Here is a 24,413-nt window from a genome sequence, read left to right as displayed (position 1 = left end):
TATTGATAAAAATGCACAACACATCAACACTGACCCTGACATACCTGCCAAATACCAAAAAATATTAGTTCAGTTCACAAAAAGAAAAAGTAAAATACAAGGAGAAATTATTGAGGAAAACTGTAGTGGTCAACTCTATCTACATCCTAATACACTGTTGAATTAGGCAGCCAAAAAATAAAAAGGACTTCATCTAGCTAAATAAAATAAACAGAAATATTACACCTTAAAGTCACTACTTCAATTATGAAAATATTTGTGAAAAAGAAAACCACACTGGTTAATACTGGGTTACACACAATTAAAGCAGAAATTAACATGCTTAAGCACAACTTAAAACCCAAAAGATAAAGTGATTAGGCTACGTGTACGCAGAGACAGTTAGAATTAAAACGAATCTGGTTGCAGCCAAAGCTATAATCAAAGGTAAATTTATAGTCTTAAAATATACTTTTTTCCTTAGGAAAGTAAAGAAAACGAATTAGGAACTCAACTTCCTATTTCAGAAAAAGAAGAAAGGCAAGTAAAAGTGTGTAGAGAAGACGAACGCACACGCGCACCAACCTGCAGCTCAAAGTGCGGACGGGAGAACGCGCGAAGGCACCGGCCGCAGGCAGGAAGAAGCCGGAACTGCGGGAGGCCCGGGGCAGCCGCCCCCGGTCCGCCCGCAGGCCCCGCCTGCCCCGAGCCCCACGTGAGGGCGGTAAGCGCGGGCCCGCGGGCCTAGGGCCCCTCCCCTCCAGGCCCCACCCTCGGGCCGCAGCCGCACCCGCCGCACCGCCCAGCGCTCTGGAACCAGGTGGGGCCGCGAGCTCCAGGTGCCCCTGACCCGGCGGGACGCTGGCGCAGGTGCTCGGCTCCGTCCATGCCTCCTCCCACCCCCACACCCGCACCCCATCCGCGGGGTCCTCCAGGCGAACTCTCCCCCTTTTCAGGGCTTTCCTAGGACAGCAAGTCACCCGCCCCCCCACACCCCTCTCATGGCCGGAACGCCTTTCCAGCTTCTGGAGGAAGCCTCTGGCTGGCGCCACCTCACAGCCCTTAATCCCAGCAGCCCAGGAAGCCTCCACCTGGAGGCTGACCCCGGCCCTCAGGGCCCGGGGACCATTTCAGGCAGCTCACTCCACCCCACCTCCCTGAAGCCTGCCCTAAGTCCACAGAAAAGCGGTGCATGGGCAACAGGAGCCCGTTTCTATGCGACTGGGAGAAGAGTGGGAGAATGCTAAGACCACAGACGCAGTCTGGGAGGGCTGTTTTCCGAAAAGTTGTTTTCATAGAAATGCTAGCATAAAAAAAAAAATTAAAATTTAACAGACCTTCGAGGGTACCACAATGCAGATTTTAATACCTGCATTTAGCATTTGTATTTATCATGTTAGTCCCAGGTGCCATCAAAGAGGTACAAAACATGCAAGATTTTACACAGTAAAATTATGGTAGAAAAAAATGAGATGTTTAGATGGCACAGGGATACATGGCAGCATTCACAGAGCCAGCAGAGAGGACTCTTATCTTCATAAACATCAAGACAATGGCTAAAGGGCGAACAACATACCAGTAACTTAAAATAAGGAACTAATGTTCCATGTTTTAGAAATAATTGGATTAATTCCCATTTAGAACAGATTTCAGTTGTACCACAATAGTGCACTCATGAATAAAAACCTGTATGGTTACTGAATGACACTTCACTACGTCTAATGTTGAAATACTGCTTGCTGGCACTTTCAGGTCTGATTATTCTGAACTAGTAAACAGGGTCATGACATTATCCATACTATTTTTATACAAATACAAAAGGCTTTCTATGTACTGACATTATTAAAGCCAAAGGAAAGGCTTACACACTGAACTGGGCACAAGAAAATATCCTTTTATTAAATCCAATCTTGGCAATTTAGTTTCAAAGCAAAACTGTATGTCAGATGAAATTTGTAATTACTTTATAAATCCTATTTAGTTGTATTTTAAGTGTAATTACTGAAGATAAAAATAAGTTTATGCCTAGTTTCACATCTGTTCTAGAAAATTTAGATATAATTAAAAAAAAAAAAAAAACCTCGGGATCCCTGGGTGACTCAGCGGTTTAGCGCCTGCCTTTGGCCCAGGGCATGATCCTGGAGTCCCAGGATCGAGTCCCACATCGGGCTCCCTGCATGGAGCCTGCTTCTTCCTCCTCCTGTGTCTCTGCCCCTCTATGTCTATCATAAATAAATAAATCTTAAAAAAAAAAAAACTCAACCTGGGGGATATATAGAGATGGCTTGTAGATCTAGAGTCTTTAGTCTTTAGAGATCTACACCCTAATACAAAAAGAAAATTAGATCAAGAAATATTTCTTATTTAATCTAGAGAGAAAAGCACTGCTACTCACATAGGTATAGTACGAAAGCATAAGGAGAGAGCATCATATACAGGATAAAACATTATAAAGACAGGAAACCTGAGTTTTAGTCCCTTTTCTGTTTCTACATATAAGTAAACTTGGATGATTAACCACTGGGCCTGCACCAGCCCTCACCTAGAATTTATTAGTTTACCTATATAGATTCCAAAGGAAGCACATGTACTACTTTTATGACTGATCCATTCTAGAGAATATTTAAAGGAAAGTCATAGTGAATATTGTTTGTTTATAAATATCTTCCAAACAGGAAAAAGAGTTTAGTTTTATTTAATCACTTGAGAATTAAAGATAAATTTGATTTGTTCTTCTACTTTCACTTTAAGAGTTGAAATATTTTGTGCTTCCACGGACAGATACTTCTTAAATTTGTTACTGTTTACCTGGTAGTGTACTAATAATAACTCTGCCCAGTATGTAAGATTGTTGGCCAACTTAACAGGATTTAGAGGTACAGATCAAAGAGCCTCAGTAAATTCCTCAGAAAGCATAAAGAGACCAGCATAGAACACCGCAAGGTCATAAAGATGCAAATAACAAAATAGATGGAAGAAGGGAGAATCACTGACTAAAAGAATATCCAGAAAAAAATAAAAATAACTGAAAATACATCTTAAAAGTGTCACACCAAGCAGAAAGACTGGTATCTTGAGCAATGGAAAAATGTCTACAGACCTTCTCTCACACTCTAAACTAAAAGAAACTTTAAACAGCATCTATAAAATAAATAAGTAAAGAATTACTTACTAAAGCTACGACAGGGAAGGGACAGTATACATATACAGTAGGATTCCAAATATTTAATACAAGTGTACTTATACACAAAAATGTGATGTACATATAAAATCACGATATTAAAAAAATCACTATATTATCACCAAAATGTGTATTTTACCTCTGCATTTTAAGTTAACGGATTTTAAAACTATTGCTGTGGGTTCTGGTACCCTCATGGGGCTACATCTCTGGAGTTTCTGGGAAGATTAAAGATAAATCATTCAAAACAATTTCTAAGCCATGAAGCACCATACATATGTTAACATGTTCATAATAGCATTTTTCATAATAGCCTAAAATTGTAAATGACCCAAATGTTCACCAAGTGAGTCAATAAACAATCTGTGGTATGGCCACTACTTGGCAATAAATAGGAATCACTAATGATATGCACTAAAACATGGCTGATTCTCAAAATAATCATGTTGAGTTTAAAAGGCTAGACCCCCCCCCAAAAAAAAGAGTATATACTATAGGATGTCACTTATATAAAACTCTAGAAAATGCAAATTAATTGATGGTGAGTGAAAGCAGACTGCCTGGAAGACAAGAGGGGAGGTGGGAATGGGTGAACAGTTGGAAAAGAGGGATTCCCAAGGGACACCATGAAACTTTTACGGTGATGAATGTGGTCATTATCCTGAAGGTGATGATGGTTTCATAAATGTACATGTGTCAAATTAAATTACAAACTTTAAATACTTGCAGTTTACTGAATATCAATTATACATCAATAAAGTTATTCTTTAAAAAGTTGATGATAATGTATATATTTGAATAGGTATCCGATTTGTCTGCTCTATATAAGAAGCATACAGATGAAGATATTTTTCTTAAAAAAATAAACAACTTACTTTGCATTTCCAGCCATTGGTTGGTACTGATTTCATAACTGGTTGAAGACAAAAAGTATGATACCCTTTGTCACACGTATCACACACTAGCATCTTGCTATCTTCTCCCGATTGTCTAAAAAATAAGATAGCATTAATGATGCCTTATCTTTAAACTTATGTTTATAACATAAGTAATCATGAGAAGAATCAGTCCTAGGAACTGCCTAGTTCATCAATTCTTCAGTGTCTGTTTTGTCTATACTCAGATAATGATAGAGATAACCCCCTAGAGGATGAGACAGCCATCTTCCTGAGGTCCCTACAGGATTATCCTTACTGAATGCTCACCTATGGTGAACCTGCTTTAGTCACGTGAGGATTCCTGCAGAGTAGAGCAAGATGAATGATGCTTTACTTTTTAAATATCTCAGTAAACATTCTAGGGGACGGAGCTCTGATAGGTGATGCTGCATGGGAAGGAACAAATCTTGGCATCAGGAATTGGAAAGACATTGTCATATAATAAAAAGTGGATCGAATTTGGCATCAGACCTATATTTGTATTCCGACTACTGTTTTACTAGTTGTGTGATTCCTAAATAAAATAAGCTTAGTCCTCTTGGTTTCAGGTACAAAATGTGAACAATAAAGACACTGAGAATTAATTATTCTGGTTGAAGAGCTTAGAACATCCAGTAAACATTAGTGCTAAATAAACGGGTGTAAGAATCATCTTGTAATAATTATTAAGAATTGTAGTCAAAAACCTAAACTCTTTCCCTGAACATGTGTGTGCCCCAAAGATTGGGCCCCTGCCCTACAGCATGAGCTCTGCCTTGATTCTTGGCTATCAACCACTCTCAGAGACTAAGAATTTAATTAAAGAGGAGGGGAAAAGAAAAACTGGGGAATGAAAGAAGAGCTGAGAGAGGAGCCGCTGAGTAAAACCTGGGGACAACTAGAAGTAAAAAGGAAGATGGGTTAGTTGGCCTCCAGTTATTTCTTATTCAGTTTAATAAACTCTACATATAAAATTTTATGTTTTATCTCTGTAGCTAAATGGAAAAATCTTAGAGGGAAAGCAATCTTTCTTCAAATTTTCTTATTCCTTCCCAAGAAACTAGGCACAGATACAAGATATCAAATAAATGTTTACTGATATTTTAATTTTTACCAAAATATAAAAGCATGTGGTCCTATTTATTCCACATAATTTTAAGATATTGATGCTTATTGTCATCAAATTAAATTACAAATAAAAGACTGATCATGGCAGGGGTGGGCATGATTTCTCCTGTTACGAAAGTCCTCAGCCTGTAAACAATTTGAAGACTGCTATAGATGCAGATAACTTCCCCAAATTATCATGCTAATTAGTAGCAGGAGGAAAACAAAAATCACAGAAAAGATTGGAGGAATAACCAAAGGATGGAATATAACAAATAGAAAAAGATAACCCCATTACAAATGTTTAAATGCCATACAATAATAACTGTACTTCTTTTCAGGATTATTGTGACTACGATTGATTGGAGGTAACCTCTTTCAGATAGATACAGGTTTTTGGGTTTTTTATCTTTGTTTTGTTTTGTTTTGTTTTTAAGTAGTCTTAGAATAAACTGTTCTTCCTGGAATGGAAATTCAAACATATCACTGATTCTTTCACTCACTCTCATAACTACTTTCTGCAATTAGAGGTTTATTTTCCTATTAAATCTTCACCCCAGTCTCTCTCAAAAATAATTGCTTTATTTTTCTAATGCTTTTTTAAGTTGTTAACATCATTTGTTTAAAATGTTTGGCAAATTTAAATTAGCTTTTTAAGCAACCAGAGGAATTTAAAATTATTAAAATTGGGATCCCTGGGTGGCGCAGCGGTTTGGCGCCTGCCTTTGGCCCAGGGCGCGATCCTGGGGACCCGGGATCGAATCCCACGTCGGGCTCCTGGTGCGTGGAGCCTGCTTCTCCCTCTGCCTGTGTCTCTGCCTCTCTCTCTCTCTGTATGACTATCGTAAATAAATAAAAAAAAAAAAATTTAAAAAAAAAAAAAAAAAATAAAATTATTAAAATTAGTTTTTGTTTACTTATTTCAAAGTAATGTTAATAAATACCTAGCAATTTTTTAAAGACATGATGAAGTCAGTGGGAATGAATATAGCCGCAGTACCAACAACCTTTATCATATTACACAAACCTTTAGCACCTAATAATAGGGTCTCTCTTAATCTCAATACACACCTTTGAGTTGAAATTAAAACTTACTTGCAGTTCTGGCACACTTTGCACTCAGGGCATTGCCAACCTGCCCGTTTTAATGGAGTAACCGCTATATCCAGGCACATTCCATGATAGTGCTGACCACAAGTAGTACAAAAGAACTGATCTAAGAGGTCTCCCGGGCTGTCGCACACTGCACAGTTTGCATCTTCCTTTGCTATAATTAACAGTAAAACAATGAAATTGTTGTATAAGAGTTTAATATTTTTCTGACTTTACAATTTAAAAATCACTTGAATGGAATTTGCATGGTAAATCTTTCAGACACTTGAGGTTATCCACATTGAACTGATATCCAATCAGAAGAAGGTCTCAGTAAAAACACTGTAATGTATTTAATCTAAAATTAATTCCATTAATCATAGAAGTTTTGCATATTTGTGCCTACATCTACCTAAGACCATAGGCAGTTCTTCTCTAATTTTATATCCCTGGTACTGGTGATGATGCTGGGCATCTACTTAATGTTCAACATACACTTGTTGAAAAGAACAAAACAGGAAAATATCAACTGAGAAATGCCTGTGGTGTGTAAAAATAACCATTTTATTTGGATGTTAAATATATTTTAAAATTAACAAGGTAGGTCAAGAGACAAATTTAAGAAATGATAAGATTATATTAAATGCTTCTTAAGCATAAACACACTGATTTTTATTCAGATCAAATATATATTTTTAATACTGGAAAACATCATATGAAGGAGAACATTAAAGATGGAAGCTACATATTCATACACAAACACAAAACTTCATATACTAATTCTATATTCATCTATATTAATTGCCAGTTTGTAAAAAGATATAAAAAATTATATAATTATGGACATCATCTATCCCTAAATATGAATTAAAAGAAATAGCACTTTTTAGGTCCTTTTACCATCTAAAATAAAAAATAAATGTAAGAATAAACTGCCTTGCCAAGTACACACTTAAACTTATGCATATCACAATAAGAAAAATAATGTGTTCTCAAATCATACCAATTCGATGATATATATGTCTATATGTGACACTCAGGTTCTCAACTAGATGGTTTGATTAATTATCTAAAGATTGTTTTAAATTGTATACATGAACCTATTTCTCTCTTTTATTTTTTGAAGGTTTGGTCAGTCCTCTTTGGCTATGAGGACTTTCTACCTTATTTTTTTCCCAGTCAAGCATCTTGAAATAGAGTAATAATCTATTCCTTTTACTTGGCAAACTGGTTTTATAGGCCATAGAACCTCTGACATACAGACTTTTTGTTTTTATTTCAAAGTCCTCTTAAAATGATAAAAAACCATTTGTAGTTTGAGGGCAGTAGAAAAATAAGTCCTGGGATATATCTGGACTGCCAGCTGGAACCCTGGTGGCTGCACACCCACCATTCACCTGGCGCTACCCTCATGAGGCTACCAATGATCTATATGAAATCCAATGATTATTTCTTTAAGCTTATCTTATTTGCACTTTGCAGCATTTCCATTACTATCTACTCCCACATTACAGTTCCCCTTACCTTGGCTTCTGTGATGACAGCTTTCTCCTGATTTCTCCTTAGGTCTCCAATGCCTCCCTCTCATGCTCCTATGTTAGCTTTTGTCTCCCTACAATTCCTCTATATGTTGGAGTATCTTGGGATTTCATCCTATTCTTTCTTTTAATAATTTCCCATGGTTTCCCTTTGTGATCACACCAATTCCCATGTTAAAAAAACACCACCACGATTCCCAAATCTGTATCACCAGCCACCAACTTCTTCCTAAACTACAAGATATTACTTTCAAGTCTCACTAGACCTCAATAGCCAGATGTTCTAAAAATACTCAAAACTCAACACTTCTAAAATAAAATATTTTTTAAACCTAAACCTCTCTCCTTATTCTCAACCAGCTGGGTAAAGGCTGAGACTTTAATATCACTATTATTCCTCCCTGACCCAACATATCCAACCAGACACCAATTCTTACTGAGTTAACTTTCTATATATCCTTTTTCCTTATATTTATACAGTTCAGTTCAGTCCACTCTGCCTTGGCAATTACAATATCTTCTAAATAGAATCCCTCCTTATGGATCTGACCTTTCCCTAATCATCATCTACACTCAAGAGTAAGTTTTCTAAATTGTGAATCTGTTATGCTCTGCTTAAATTAAAATTTTACCAATACGCCCTTTTTACTCTAAAAGAAAAAAGATCAAAATCTTCTAGCAGAGAAGACCAAAAAAGAAAAAGTCCTTCCTCCCTTTCCAATGGAATCTCATGACCACTCACTCTTCCTGGTGATACCAAGCAGTTTGCTATGCACGTTCACACAACATGCTGTTCAATGCTTGCTTGCATGCTTGTATACATTGTTCCCCACTACTTGAGATTTTGTTCCTTTGCTGTGCTGTGCCATGCCCCTAGTTCTTTCCAAAGAGGATCTCAAAACTCTATTCACACATAGCCCGGAATACCTAATGTTACCACACCTAAAGATCCATCCATTCAATTGTTGAATATTCCTTTTCCTCACATATAAACTGTTACATATAGTCAAGTAATTACAACACAATACTATGAACCCTTAAAGGGAAGGGACCCTGCCTTTTTAAACTTTGTATATTCAAATCCCTAGCACAAATCAAGTCTTATTAAATATATCTTAAATGAAGAACTTGTTTCCAAAACCACTTTTAATGACTCTCTGATTGGCATTTAAAATAAATCATTAATTTAAAAATGGAAACATCATAAAAAATGGAGTCACAAATTAATTCATTTTTGATAAAAATGACACAATAGGGTGAATTTTTTAATACTAAAAGAGTACCAGTATTTACTCATTTGAGCTATGTACATTTAAAAACTAATCCTTGATTTTTGCTTACTCTCAAAACTTATAGAAATTGAAGCAAATATTGTGCTGTTTATGACACTCAGTTCATCTTTCTATTATAATTTGCAGGGAACACTGTCTAAATGCTTCTATGAAAATTTCCAGTTTCCTATTCTGCCACTTAACTTGCTATGGTAGCTATAGTCACATGTGGCTACTGGGCAACTGAAATGTGATTATCCAAATTGACATGTGCTGTGCATATAAAATGCACCCTAGATTCTAAAGACTTACTAGGAAAAAATGTCAAACATCTCAAAAATTTTACTGTTTATATGTTGAAATATTAATATTTGGACACACTGGGCTAAATATGTATTTTTTAATTAATTATAATTTTTAAAATTTTTTAACATGACTACTAGAAAAATATATATTGCTCACATCATATTTCTATTGCACATCACTTTTTTTTTACAGCAAAGCCCATTCTACAATAAGATAACTATATATATCACTGTGGCAGATATTACTTCTTACTCTATGATTATTTGCAGCAATTCCTTAATGGCAATACTGTCATGTTGTTCCACTAATATGGATCACTGGTAATAAATTAGACAAAGAAAAACATTCACATGATACATTCAGTCTAAAAACATTTACTGTGCATTTTGTAAAAATAGTAATAGAAAAAAAGCACTTCATCAAGAAATGAGGTTGGTTCCAATCATTTCCTCAACCAGGAAGAAGATAACAGAAATACCAAAAAAGCCTTTTGGAGGGCAAGCAAAATATGGTAATACTGGATAGCTTAAGTGTCATGTCAGAAATAAGCATATGGACATATATATACATATATGTCCCACAGAAACATTAAGTTTGAAGCAATAATCAAACAATGAAGTGAAATTTTTCTTTAAGCACTTGAAAAAGCAAAGAGATTGAATGAAAAACCAAAGCTAAAGCCAATGTAAGAGAAGGCAGGAATTAAATCCAGGTCAGTTTGGCTCCAAAGATCATGCTCTTTACTAACTGAAATTTACTCCCACTGGTAGGGCAAATAAGGTGAAGAACATCTACGCATGTACAAAAGTAAGAAGGAAAGTGCCAGCAGAGGCATAGAATGGAGAGGCTTAATGATGAAGGGGGAGCAAGAAAAGCAGAAGAAACAGCAGGTACAGCTGTAGACAAGATCATGTCCTGTGACAGGTGTGACAATAGAAGGGATAGAGGAAAAGACAAGAACACTGAGCCTAAACGAGAAGGGACCATGTCAGAGACACTTGGTCAAGCTGGAAGGTGAGACCACTGCTTATGCAGGAGAATAAAAGCACTGATGAAGAGCAACAAAAGTCAAATTGCTGCCAGACAGCATCAATCGAAGGACTTCATCCGCACAGCTTTTGTAACTTCCATCAACGTCACAGCACGTATCATCTCTGCTTACTTTACTGGTAGGATACTGCGCTGGACTAAATGCAATTGCTAGCAAGAAAAAGGAAACATGGATGTTGTCCAGAGAGGCTGGCTCACAGGACAGGTAGGTAGGTAAGAAAGGAGATTATATATATGACAAAATTTAGGGTAATAGAAACATAGCAGGACTTGGTACAAAGAGATACAAAAACAACCCAGAAAATGAAGTAAGAGAAGTCAAAACTGAATGATGAAAGTAAATACACTGGGGGCAGGGGGAATGAAGAGATATAGCACTGCCTCGTTTAATGCTTCAAAAACTTCTCACTGCAGACAGGATATCTAAACCCTTGCCTTGTTCACAAGATCTAGGTGGTCTAGTTTTTGTTTGCTCTGATGTTGTCTCTACCATCCACCTAGGAGATACTGGGTTCCAGGCACAACGACATGTCAGGCCCATTCCTCACCTGTGCAGTATCTGTTCACTTTCTGGAATGTCTTTTCCTCTGATCTTGCATGGTTGGCTCCTAGCCATTTGCTTTCCCTGAGAGGCAAAATACTACTCAGTAAGTATACCTGGCTATGTCTCCGAGATGGATATTTAGTGCAAAATTCCTAGACAAGATCATTGTATACTTGCATCACATGAAAATAATGATGAAGCCAGGACTGGCATTTATCTATGACAAGGCATCCTAAAATTGTTTTCTGATGAAAATCTTGGCTTGGCTCACAGGTTCTCTCTTTGCTGAGGTTTCTTTCTAATGAAGTCTTTTTTTTTTTTTAAGATTTTATTTATTTATTCATGAGAGACAGAGAGAGAGAGAGAGAGAGAGAGAGAGAGAGGCAGAGACACAGGCAGAGGGAGAAGCAGACTCCAAGCAGGAGCCTGATGTGGGACTTGATCCCGGATCTCCAGGATCACACCCTGGGCTGAAGGCAGCACTAAACCGCTGAGCCACCTGGGCTGCCCAAATGAAGTCTTTTTTTTTTTTTTTCAACTTTCACAAAAAGATGTCAATCCAACTCCTACCTCAGCTAACTATAAATATAAAGCATATTGCTCTATTCTTAACCAACAGGATAAAGTAATATATTCAATTTATATATATAATTTGAGTCTTAGATAAGAGCTGGAATAGCTACCATTTCGTAAAGCAATTCATATATACAAGGTAAAATGCTACATGGTTTCCATTGATTGTTATTTAACCCTCATAGTAACACTGTTGTTTAAGCCCCATTTTTTAAAAAAATAATACCTTGTGCTATGATACACAATTAGGACAACTAGAAACATTTATGAAAGATTTTATGAAGACTATTGCATAATCTCGTAAATTACAATACATTCTACCTGCAATCTTCTCTATATCCTTGGATTAAAACAAATAGATGGTCAGAAAGCTGTGTATAGGGCAGCCCCGGTGGCTTAGCAGTTTAGCGCCACCTTCGACCCAAGGTGTGATCCTGGAGATCCAGGATCAAGTCCCACGTCGGGATCCCTGCATGGAGCCTGCTTCTCCCTCTGCCTGTGTCTCTGCCTCCCTCTCTCTCTCTCTCTCTCTCTCTCTGTCTCTAATAAATAAATTTTAAAATCTTAAAAAAAAAAAGAAAGCTGTGTATATAGACTGCACTGGTTAAGATTCTTGTGGATTAGAATTTACTCAGATGGACTTCAGTTTCATACCACCGGCTTATTTTGAGGGCTGTTATAAGAAACTGCCCTGTAAAATTTGTTTTGCTGCAGTGTATAAAGTATATACAGTCTCAGTATTAAGTGAATTCTTTTGACATTATTATGAATCAAGTCACTGTTCATATTCCCTTCTTTGTGCTGATTGCTGGAGAGCTATGGAGCCAAGTTTGTGACTTAGGTCTAGTAAGTATGCATTTATTTCCCAAAATACCAGTGTCACTATTAGCTTCATATTTATACAATCCTTATTTTCCCATGGCCAAATTTCCTTGCATATTTTTAGTTTTATTTTATTCTACTATTCATGTATTTTTATGAGTCTCCATAACTCTATTTTGGAACAAGGCACAGTGCCAATAATTTCAGTCTATCTTTTAGCTCCATGTACCAGCAGAGACCTCTCATTGTACGTATGGTAAGTGACAGCAGCTCATCTCCCCTCAGTCCTTACACTTCATTACTTTACACAATATTTATGGTCTCTAACATTAAATGAGGTATACTCTATTAGAACACAGTCTGCAGTAGGAAGTAGAATGGCCATTAACTAACAAAATATCTAATAATAGAAATTTGATCACAGAAAAGTTTGCATGTTGTTTGCTGAGGTCTAAAGTATGACTAAGTACAAAATACTGAAGAAAATTCAGATTCTTTTTTTTTCTAAGATTTTATTTATTCCTGAGAGACACACACACACAGAGAGAGAGAGAGAGGCACAGGCACAGGCAGAGGAAGAAGCAGGCTCCACGCAGGGAGCCCAATGTGGGACTTGATCCCCAGTCTCCAGGATCATGCCCTGGGCTGAAGGTGGCGCTAAACCGCTGAGCCACCGGGGCTGCCCCCAGATTCTTAAATACACATACCATTGTTTCATTTGATCGGCAAAGTGCACTATACCACCCAGAATATAATCAACTATGATGACCGACAGCACACTTGGTGCACCTGTGTGAAGTAATTCATTACATGAGGTCTTAAAATAAATAACACTCATGACAGCTGCTGTGCATGAATGTTCTTTTTCTCCCGATTTAAGTATATAATCCCATATATATTTGAAACTTGAAATCCTTATTAGCCTAATTACAACCTGACGTTTCAGCCCTGCCTATAATTTCTGTCTATACATCAATTAAGGACAAAATGATTATACATGTAAACAAAAATAATTTTAACTGAAGATGAAATTATGGTTCTGCGATTATACAATCTAACTGTATTTGAGACTATTTTAAGTGTAGGCCTGAGGTAGCTAAATTTATGTTTCACATAGCTAGAAAAGATTTTTTAAAAGCTTTCATAGATATTGCTAAGACACAGATAAAAGCTAACACTGAGGTTAACTAACAGGTAACATAAAGACTGAATAAAACATCACAGAGATTTCACAATGACACTGGAAACTCAATTTATTAGAGGGAAAAATCCCAAAGCACACATACTCATTAGAAACTTATATACTAAGAAAAAGGCAAGATCTCTGTTTGACAATAAAGATAGGAAAGAATTATAATTTCCTGTATAATAAATTTAAAATATTTTCACATAATTATAAAATACTGTTTGGAAAAGAAAGGAAAAAAGCACAACTGAGGATTATAGGTAATCAAGATAGATAAATCAAGAAGAACTAACAGAGATTTCTATAATGATTATCAGGGCTATACAATTACCAAGAATTTCAAAAGTGTTTGCTAATCCTATTAATGCATACCCTTAAATAACACCTGAGTGAATTATCTTCTAATTCTCTAACTTGGTGCAGAAGACACTGAATACTGTTTAACTTTTTAAATGACTTTCTTTACAGTACATATTAAAATATCGTATACTCAGTATTTCTACAGTGGTTTAAAAAAAAAGTTTTTTAATCAGAATTTAAAACATGCAAACTGTCTTTGAAATTTTGAGGAAATAACTTTTAGGATTTAACTTCAATGATACTAGTGATAAGAAATTCTCCCCAAGGATCTCTGGCAAAGATCCCTCAGGTTATCAAGATTATGTAATATTAACTTTTAATACAAGCAAAATAACATTTAGGGAATTTACAACATTCGTTATTTGAAATAAATACACTGATAAATGTTTTAAAAGTGTATCTATAGTAAACTTACATCTTTCAGGAGCTTGGTCAATGTGCTCTGGACACAGAAGGAAGAAGTTCCTGAAGTCCTGAAAGGTACCAGCTCCAGCAGCACAAGGATAATGGTATATCTGGGTGCATTTCTCTTCACAGCATTTGATAGTGGCTCCAAGGTGCTTACAAAATGCACATCGCTGAAAGGGGGCAAATGGAAAATAAATCTCTTTAGAAAACCTGGAAAAGGAGCATTCAAATGTGGGGCTAGGAAGGTATTAAAAAAAAGTCTTGTGTACATTACTAGCAAAATGACTTAAGCTTCCATAATACTAAATAAAGGATCCATTAAAAAAAATAAAGTCTAAAGTATTCAGTTGAGCACTTGGTATAATACAGGTTCATCCATTCAAGTTTAGAAAATTAGCATCTCACTTTTTTTCTACTGACTTCTGTCAAAATTTAAAATATTTTTTTAATTAGGGGATCCCTTGGGTGGCTCAGCGGTTTGGCGCCTGCCTTTGGCCCAGGGCGCGGTCCTGGAGTCCCGGGATCGAGTCCTGCGTCAGGCTCCTGGCACGGAGCCTGCTTCTCCCTCCTCCTGTGTCTCTGCCTCTCTCTTTCTCTCTCTTTATCTATCATGAATAAATAAATAAATAAAATTTTTTAGAATATTTTTTAATTAGTAATAGGGTTGAAAAGGCAGGTGTTTAGTTGTGGGTTAACAGTTTAAATCTCACCAAAAAACTAATAAAATGCATCTATATTGTTTACAAAACCTTACTATTTTTACCCTACCTAAAAATCAGTATGAAATAAATCACTCAATCATCAAATAAGCTAATGAGGACAATCACAGAATTAAAGGTACACCTACAAATCTACACACTTCCTTGTAGCAATTAGTTTCAAGTTTCTTAATAAAAATTGGGAATGGGAAGAAAAATCAAGCCATCTGAGTATCTGCTTCCCCTATTTCAGCCTGCCTGCACTCTTTTGCTAGTGATAAAAGCAAAGAAGGAAGCTCCAACAGAAACACAGGGGAAGTGTAGGGCAACTAAAGACGTTAAGTCAGTACAAATTACCTGCAATGCAATATGTACTTACTCAGCTTTCCCTAAGAATAATTAATAAACTCTCCCTCATCCTCCCAAGGTCATTCTGGGTTATCACTTTCTTTGTGGGTCTTTTGCCAGGTGGCCTGCACGGTACAGTATAAAATCTCTGCAGACGCCTCACTATCTTGTATAGGCTTCTGTTTTAGCACTCATGCCATTGCATGAGAATTATTTATATGTCTTCTTTCCTGGATTTCTAGTCCTGGATCCTTGAGCAGAAGCACCATATTTTGCTGCATTTGTTTCTATAGCACTGTGAATGCTGCTTGACACAGAAAGCCCTAATAAACAGGTGTTCAAATTTATATGTACTAAATGGACTTCACTGTTGGTACTCTCTGTTAAGTGTAACTCAAATAATGGAAGCCAAATGGGACAATCTGTGGGAAAACTGAGCCTCCTGAAAGAGACAAAGTTGCTAACATTACTAAGAAGATATTTTTTTTCTAAAGATTTTATTCATTAATTTGAGACAAAGAAAGAATATAAGCAGGGGGGAGAGACGGAGGCAGAGTGAAAGGGAGAGCCAGATGTGGGGCTGGATCCCAAGACCCTGAGATCATGACCAGAGCCAAAGGCAGATGCTCAACCAACTGAGTCACCCCAATGCCCCAAGCAGCTCTTCACAAGCTAACATACTTATTCTAATTCTGCTGCTCTATCAGCAAATGCAATAGTTTTTAAATTATAATTCATTCTAATATTTTATATAAGGCGCCATCAAATTCTTCCTTGTAACCATCAGTCCATGGCATTGAACCAATGTAAGAAAGTTTAGCATCTCTTGATGAGCCTTCTACACATTCTGAGGACTGTCAACAGACCGCTGTAGCTTCTAAGTAACTCATAAACACTAGTTACATCTGTGGCATTTTTATTGTACATAATGTCCACAAGTTCACAGGCTCATAAATATTTAAGTTCTCTTTTTGTATGTATGGGTGTTGCATCATTAAAAAGACAGAAGCAAGCAAGCCTTTACGTATTTTAATAAAGTCTAAAAACTACCTTTTTCTAAATTTATTTTGATGCTATGACCTCTCAGGGTCTCTAAATATGTTTAGTTTATTAACACAACTCAGAATTAACAACATATGCAACATTTAAGTAGTCTGAGTATCCTTGAGTTATACTGGAAATACCAAGAAAATGCTGAAGGAGAAAAGTGCATTTACATGTCCAAATGATTGCTAAAAAGTTTTCATATTAACTCGTTAACGTAACAAAATAATTTCAGCTAAATTGTTAAAACCTAAAATCTCCATTATTTTTTAACATATGACAAGCTATACAGAAGCCTTTTGCACTAAAAATAATTTTGGTGAATAAAATATAATGACTTATTTAAGTGCATAATAAGGAAACAAAATAATTTAAATTGATCCTTTCCCCAATGTCTATATCATTTTAGAAACATCAACACGTTCTCTTAATCACATTTGCAATGGAAAATATTACGTGACATTAGCTAAACTACTATGAGAAGCCCTGGAATGTATCCAACATACTAATTTACAATAACATATAAAGATACAGGGAATAAAGGAAGGGAAATAAAATACTAACTGCATTTAAGTGAACGTTTCAAGCCCATCTGTTATGATTACATAGCTAATGAAAGACATTTGGCATTGAAAGAAAATGTATACTTTAAATGTAGGCTGGAATAGATCTTTCTGAACCAAATAAAGGCATTTGTAAAATTACAGAAAATATGAAAGAATACATTTCCATAGGGAACTTCTCTAATATCAGCATTCCAGTACAACATACATTAGAAATGAAACAAATTATAAACTAAGTAACAATTACAAAGCTAATTAACATTTGGGGAGAAAAGGGTAAAATAAATAGCTCTTAAGTGGTTTATCAACTAAACAATTTATTTGAATCAGTATTTAAAACTTCTAAATACCATTTTTTCTTTTTCCTTTTTTAATCATTAAAAAAGAAAGAGGAGAGGTAGAGGAAAAAAAGGGAAAAGTATTATAATATCTTTTGACAATTGTCCAAGAACACATCCAAGAAAAAACTCTAAATTAGAGTTCACATTGCCAACTGTTCTGCCAACAGAATAAGTTTGAGGAACTTCCAAAACCTTTATTTCACTAGACTAAAATAAGGAAGGCTCTCTCAAAATAAATCTGCAATACAAAACAAAGCAGAATCAACAAAATTTCAGAGACTAAGGTTAAAGATGAGTTATGAAACAATAACAATAAATTTGAGGATATTCCAAAGCTCATTCAATTAATTATGAAGTATTTATTCTGTATCAATATGGCAATGGGCTAAGTGCTCTAAGAAATATCAAGTATTATTAGGTTTTCCATACACCAAACTTTTTAACCTTTACCAAACTTTCCTTATCAGTCAGCTGGGTTTCTCCTAGAATGCAAAATAAAGAATGAAGACAGAAAGTAAGAAAAACAAGTAAAATGACAAGGAAAACCTAATCCAAAAAATCCCGTGTCTCTTTAGGAAGAGTACCAGGAGTAGAGAAAAAAAAAATATAAAAATATCTAATAATAAGACCTAACATGTTAATTTCATTTAACAGTTTGGGGAGCTAACAGAGTCTTTATCTCTGTTCCACTGATCTCCATATCACTACAAAAGTACCTACTCTTAGTATCTGTGTGTGCTGCCTTCCTAAACAGAAAATACTTACTTCAGATTAAAATGTCTCACACCTAGAAACATGGTGAAATTTTAAGATAACAAAGATAAAGAAAGGATTCCAGTAGCCTCACAAAAGAGAAAATAGGGGATCCCTGGGTGGCGCAGCGGTTTGGTGCCTGCCTTTGGCCCAGGGCGCGATCCTGGAGACCCAGGATCGAATCCCACATCAGGCTCCCGGTGCATGGAGCCTGCTTCTCCCTCTGCCTGTGTCTCTGCCTCTCTCTCTCTCTGTGTGTGTGTAACTATCATAAATAAATAAAAATTAAAAAAAAAAAAAAAAAAAAAAAGAGAAAATAGTCCAGCTACCAAAAAAGGAGAATCAGTTATTACTTTTCACTAGCAATATTCCATGCAAAAGCAAAAAAAGCTGTATCTTCGAAAAGCAACAAAAAAATTATTTGAGACTCAAACCTTAATACCTGCTAAATTAACATTCAAGGCCATGGAGAATAAATGTAAACAGGTTGAATTCCTTATTAAAAAACAGTAACATTCAAAATGTGCAAAATACATTTTATACACTTGTGCACACATACATGCTGTATAAACACATTTTATTTATGTATATGTGTGTACATATACACATGTATATGCATGTATGTTTGTGTGTATATGTGTGTATATTTGTGTATTAGGCACAGTGACACAGCAAATTCAAATTAAAGAGCTGGAGGGAAAAGCACAAACAAGTGCTATCAAAAAAGAAAGCAGCTATAGCAGCAAAGAAACTTGGATCCAAATGAAAAAGCAGTAAAAAGGGCAAAGATAAAGTTCACATTAAAATAGGTCCTATGAAAAAAAAATAAAAATAAAAAAATAAAATAAATAAAATAGGTCCTATGTTAAAACTTCCAACAGAACAAGAAAGTCATTAAAGTTTGCATACCTAGTATGAATTTCCTTGACATAAAAAACTGAGTAGAAATATGTATATGAATAAAGTAAACTCTAATACCACTCTTAGAAATCAAGATATAGGGATCCCTGGGTGGCGCAGCAGTTTGGCGCCTGCCTTTGGCCCAGGGCGCGATCCTGGAGACCCGGGATCGAATCCCACATCGGGCTCCCGGTGCATGGAGCCTGCTTCTCCCTCTGCCTGTGTCTCTGCCTCTCTCTCTCTCTTTCTCTCTCTGTGACTATTATAAATAAATAAAAAAATTAAAAAAAAATTTATAAAAAAAAAAAAAAAAAAAGAAATCAAGATATAAATAGATATGAAATAACAATTTAATAACAATGATCAAGTTTGGTTCAAACTTACAAATACAAAGATCTCTATAATTCAAAACCAGAGAATATATATTCTATTCAAATGTATGTAGAATTTTTTAAATTGTTTTTAGAATTATTTTTAATTCATTATACATATGACCATTAAAAAAGTCCACAAATTCAAAAAAAATCAAATATCTCCTAGGTCATATTCAAAAGAGCAGATATTTCCTAAACCTGATACATTAATAATTATGAATTCACAAGATAAACTCAAAAATCTATCCACAAAAAATTTAAAATTCCCTTTTATCTAGAGATTTCTTTCAATTCAAAAGAAAAAATATTTTTGAAATGATTGAATAAGAAACATGTCAAAATCTCTGAGATGTGGCAAATTTGGTTAAGAAAAAAATACAGCTAGAAAAATGCAAAACTCAAGACCAAAGGATAAAAATAAATGAAGCTAGATTTCAAAACTGAAGCGAGGAAGAACTAACATATATTGCATGCAATTAGGCATCTCAGTAAGCAAACCCATCCTAATATTATGTTTAGGAAGATGTTATTGAGATTCAGGTGTTTAAGTCTCTATCAAAAGAATTAGTGTCTGCTTTAGAAAAATATGCTTAAAACAAAATCGATTGAAATAAAAATCTATCAAAACATTTTATATATAAATGGGCTTAAATCATGAGTATCTAGAAAACTGATTCGTTGTTGCTGTTCTGGCCCAGTTAATCATTCTGGTTTGTACTGTAACAAATACATATTTCTGACTGAGACATCTGCTAAAAATAATAATAATATTAAATAACATTACAAAGTCAAAATGGACACTGCTCTGAGAGTTTTTTCCCGCCACTATCTTCCCTTTCTGACCCGTCTTAATCACTGCTGTCACAATGGTCTTTCTAACAAAGTCCCTGATACCTCTGGATCAGGTCCAATCTCCTCAATATGGCATTGTGGTAGGTAGCCTCCTAAAATGCCTGCACTCCCCACTCTCACCCCAACATGTCCCACCCTAATCCAGAGACTTATAAAAAATATGATGAAATATCATGCCAGAGATTAGACTATATTACATGGCAAACAGATTTTTGCAGATGTGATTAAGGCTGCTAATCAAATGATGCTGAATTAATCAAGGGAGAGATTAGCCTATTTGAATTACACAATTCCTTTATGTATATTTTTGAAGATTTTATTTATTTGCAAGAGAAAGAACAAGCAGGGGAGAGAGACAGAGGGAGATGCAGACTTCCCGCTGGGCAGGTTGCCTGACTACCCTGGGCTTGATCCCAAGACCCTGGGTCATGACCCCAGCCAAAGGCAGACACTTAAAACTGACGGAGCCACCCATGTGTCCCTACAAAATTCCTTTAAAAGCAGAAAGTTTTCTCCAGCAGGTAGGAGAAAGGAAAAGTCAGAGAAATTCAAAGCAAGGAAAGGATTCAATATATCACTGCTATCTTTAAAGACAAAAGGAGCCACAAACAAGAACCAGGAATGGCCTCTAGGAGCTGACAGCAACCTCAGGCCAACAGCCAATAAAGAAATGGTGACTTCGGTATTATAAATGCACAAAATGGAATTCTCCCCTCATCTATGTTTTTTTAAGATTTTATTTATTTATTCATGAGAGAGACACAGAGAGAGAGAGGCAGAGACACAGGCAGAGGGAGAAGCAGAAGCAGGCTCCATGCTGGGAGCCCGACTTGATCCAGGGTCTCCAGGATCAGGCCCCAGGCTGAAGTCGGCGCTAAACCACTGAACCACCCAGGGATCCCTACCCTCATCTATCATCTAAATGAGGAAGAAGAGGATTCTTCCTCAGGGCCTTTGGATAAGCACCCAGCCTGGCAGACATCTTTAAGAGCCTAAACAAAGAGCAGCAGAGCCTACTCAAATCTCTGACCTACAGAAGTATCACTTCATAAATGGGGGCTATTTTAAGCCTTTAAATCTATGATAATTTGTTATATAGCAATAGCTCACATTTAGCACATTTCAAGGCCCTGTGTGGTTTGGTCCTGCCAAATCGCTACTTGTATTTTTAAGAAAAATTTTATATTATACTTACGTTACACAACGTTTTCTTTACTCAAAACTAATAAGTAATAAGTAAATAGGGTGAATATTTCTCCTAAAATAAGCATTTCTGAGCCAAGCATTCTGAGTACACAAATGTGCCCTCTATCTACTGGGTCAAGAAAACAGCAAATTCTCTAGTTGATAGCAACATACATAAATCAAAAGCCCTAATCAAATAACCATAATAGCTATAATCTTTAACATAACCATGAATGAAAAAAAAATAACCATGAATGAAAACATGAATAAATCTGACTACATAAAACTTTTAAACTTTTATATGTTGAAAAATCATATATATCGCAGAGAAAAATCATATGACAAAAACTTTTTTTTAAATAACCTGCAATTTGAATTACAAATGTCTAGTATTTTGAATATATAAAAGTAAAGCTTATAAAAATATAAATAAATTATAAAACTGAGTACAACTTAAAAATAGACAATGACACTTTATAGAAGCACATAATTTAGAGAAGACATAAAGTGAGCCAATAAAACATATTTAATATGCAGGATTTAGTGAATATTATTATTTCCCAGCAACCAGGTCAAGCACTTTAGAAGAATGACCTTATTCAAATCTAACAACCACCATTTTAGATGGGTACCATTACTGCTCATTTTACAAATGAAGCACAGAGGGATTAAATTCCTTCCTCACCCTTACAAAGCCAGGAAGTGAAAGAGGAATTGAACTTGAGGACTTTGGGATCCCTGGGTGGCGCAGCGGTTTGGCGCCTGCCTTTGGCCCAGGGCGCAATCCTGGAGACCCAGGATCGAATCCCACGTCGGGCTCCCTGCATGGAGCCTGCTTCTCCCTCTGCCTGTGTCTCAGCCTCTCTCTCTCTCTCTCTCTCTGTGACTATCATGAATAAATAAATAAAATCTTTAAAAAAAAAAAAGAACTTGAGGACTTTATAATTACTTAGATATGAGTAATTAACGCAAATTCCATTAAGTGATTACAATAACACTGAATAGTTTGTCTAGCTTATATCCTCATTCTCACTTAGGTTATGAGTAAAGAAAGTAGTCACGTTGGGATTTGAATTCCATAAAATATTAATCTTCACTGACTACCAAAAAAAGAAATACACTAGAATGTTCATGTAACACAATTCATAAGACTTCCAATTAAGAAGCTTCAATGCCCAACAGTAAAATGGATAAATTACAGTATTCCAACCACAGAATACTACTATCTATCAAGGAGAATAAATGAATGACTTACAATTAACCATTTGGGGGATCAATCCAACATAATGGTATGTGGAAAAAGAAAACAGTACTTATTGTATGAATTCAATTATATAAAGTACAAAAACAAGATTAATTTATGATGTTAATAGTGATAATGCTTGCCCTTGGGAGTTAAAAATAGGAACCAAAAAGAAATGGAATTCCTGGGATGCTATTTTTAGTTTTTTTTTATTTTTATTTTTATTTTTTTTTATTTTTAGTTTCTTGAACTGATCTCAGTTTATGTGAATTGATCTTATTTAGGGGTGTTCATACAAATGTACACCTATAATAAGTAAATTTTGCTGTGTATGTATCATACTTCAATAAAAAGTTTAAAATTAAGAGAATTTTAGATGAAGACTAAACTTTCAAAGAAAAAATTTTTATTTCTCACATAAAATTCTATATAAACACTACTATCCTACCTGATGTGTTTCTATCTGTGGATTAAAATATGTTTTTTAAGATTTTATTTATTTATTCATAAGAGAGAGAGAGACAGAGACAGAGATACAGGCAGAGGGAGAAGTAGGCTCCATGAAAGGAGCCTGACGTGGGATTCAATCCCGGGACTCCAGGATCACGCCCTGTGCCAAAGTCAGGCGCTAAACTGCTGAGCCACCCAGGGATCCCCAAAATCTCTTATTCTTCTCCAGTAACCTGTTGTACATGAAGATATTAGCTGGGAGAATCAAATGGATGAATGCACTGTAAACCTAATATATTTACCCTTAGCAAAAAAAAAAAAAAAAAGGAAGGAAGGAAAAAGGAAAAGGGTACATCTAACTACCACATAAACCATCTCTTACTTGGTTATTACTAAGGGCACAAAACAAAGTAGCATACATTATCAATCATGTTATGACAGTGATTGTTTGAATACTAGGAAATTTGAAAACTGAAACATTTTAATTTAAACTAAGTTTGTTTGACATGATACTAAAGTAAGATAACATTGCATATTATAGAAAAGAGATAAAAACTTCTAAAACAAAGAATTTAAAAGCTTTTATATGAGTACAAGTAAACACAAACCTAATATGATTACAGTTAATTGGATGCATTTAAATCATGTCCTTTAAAAACATAACTACGTATATTTGCATACTCTTTTGTCCAAATTTTGATGTCAATTAGATTTAGCCCACATTTATTTTTGTTTAAGATTTATTTATATTAGAGAGAGAGAGAGAGACAGCACATGCATATGTGCGTATGAGATCAGAGGAGAGGGAAAAAGGGAGAGAGAATCCTCAAGCAGACTCCTCAGTGAGCGCGGAGCCCAACATGGGGCTCAATCCTAGGACCTTAGCTGAGATCATGACCTGAACTGAAATCAAGAGCTGGCCACTCAACCAACTGAGCCACCCAGGCTCCCCTACCTCACATTTAGAACTACAAGAATCTTCTTAAAATATTGCAACAGTAGGGATCCCTGGGTGGAGCAGCGGTTTAGCGCCTGCCTTTGGCCCAGGGCGCGATCCTGGAGACCCGGGATCGAATCCCACGTCGGGCTCCCGGGGCATGGAGCCTGCTTCTCCCTCTGCCTGTGTCTCTGCCTCTCTCTTTCTCTGTGTGACTATCATAAATAAATAAAAATTTTAAAAAATTAAAAAAATTTTAAAAAAATATTGCAACAGTAGTATAAGAACGTCCATTTTTATGAACAGAATGAGGTCATCCACACAGAAGTTATATTCATAAAAAGTGGTAAATATATCCACACACAGTCAATACAGGTGAACCAGATTCTGG

The 24,413-nt window shown here is 35.8% G+C and overlaps 1 protein-coding gene across 12 annotated transcripts in view; it reads right to left on the bottom strand.

The window, feature by feature from the left end:
- Positions 1-24,413, bottom strand: part of KMT2C (lysine methyltransferase 2C) — a 282,347-nt gene that overhangs the window by 110,303 nt on the left and 147,631 nt on the right. For all 12 annotated transcript variants that reach the window (XM_055335130.1, XM_055335137.1, XM_055335136.1 and 9 more), the window contains exons 7-9: positions 14,342-14,504; positions 6,280-6,451; positions 4,036-4,150 (exon numbers count right to left, since the gene is read on the bottom strand). In XM_055335130.1, coding sequence (XP_055191105.1) covers positions 4,036-4,150; positions 6,280-6,451; positions 14,342-14,504 — 450 coding nt within the window. The remainder of the gene's footprint in view (positions 1-4,035; positions 4,151-6,279; positions 6,452-14,341; positions 14,505-24,413) is intronic.

This window comes from Nyctereutes procyonoides, unplaced genomic scaffold (assembly GCF_905146905.1).
Source record: "Nyctereutes procyonoides isolate TBG_1078 unplaced genomic scaffold, NYPRO_anot_genome, whole genome shotgun sequence".
NCBI classification, from domain to species: domain Eukaryota; kingdom Metazoa; phylum Chordata; class Mammalia; order Carnivora; family Canidae; genus Nyctereutes; species Nyctereutes procyonoides.
The sequence above is the reverse complement of the archived record's forward strand: the minus strand, read 5'-3'. Positions and strand labels throughout refer to the sequence as shown.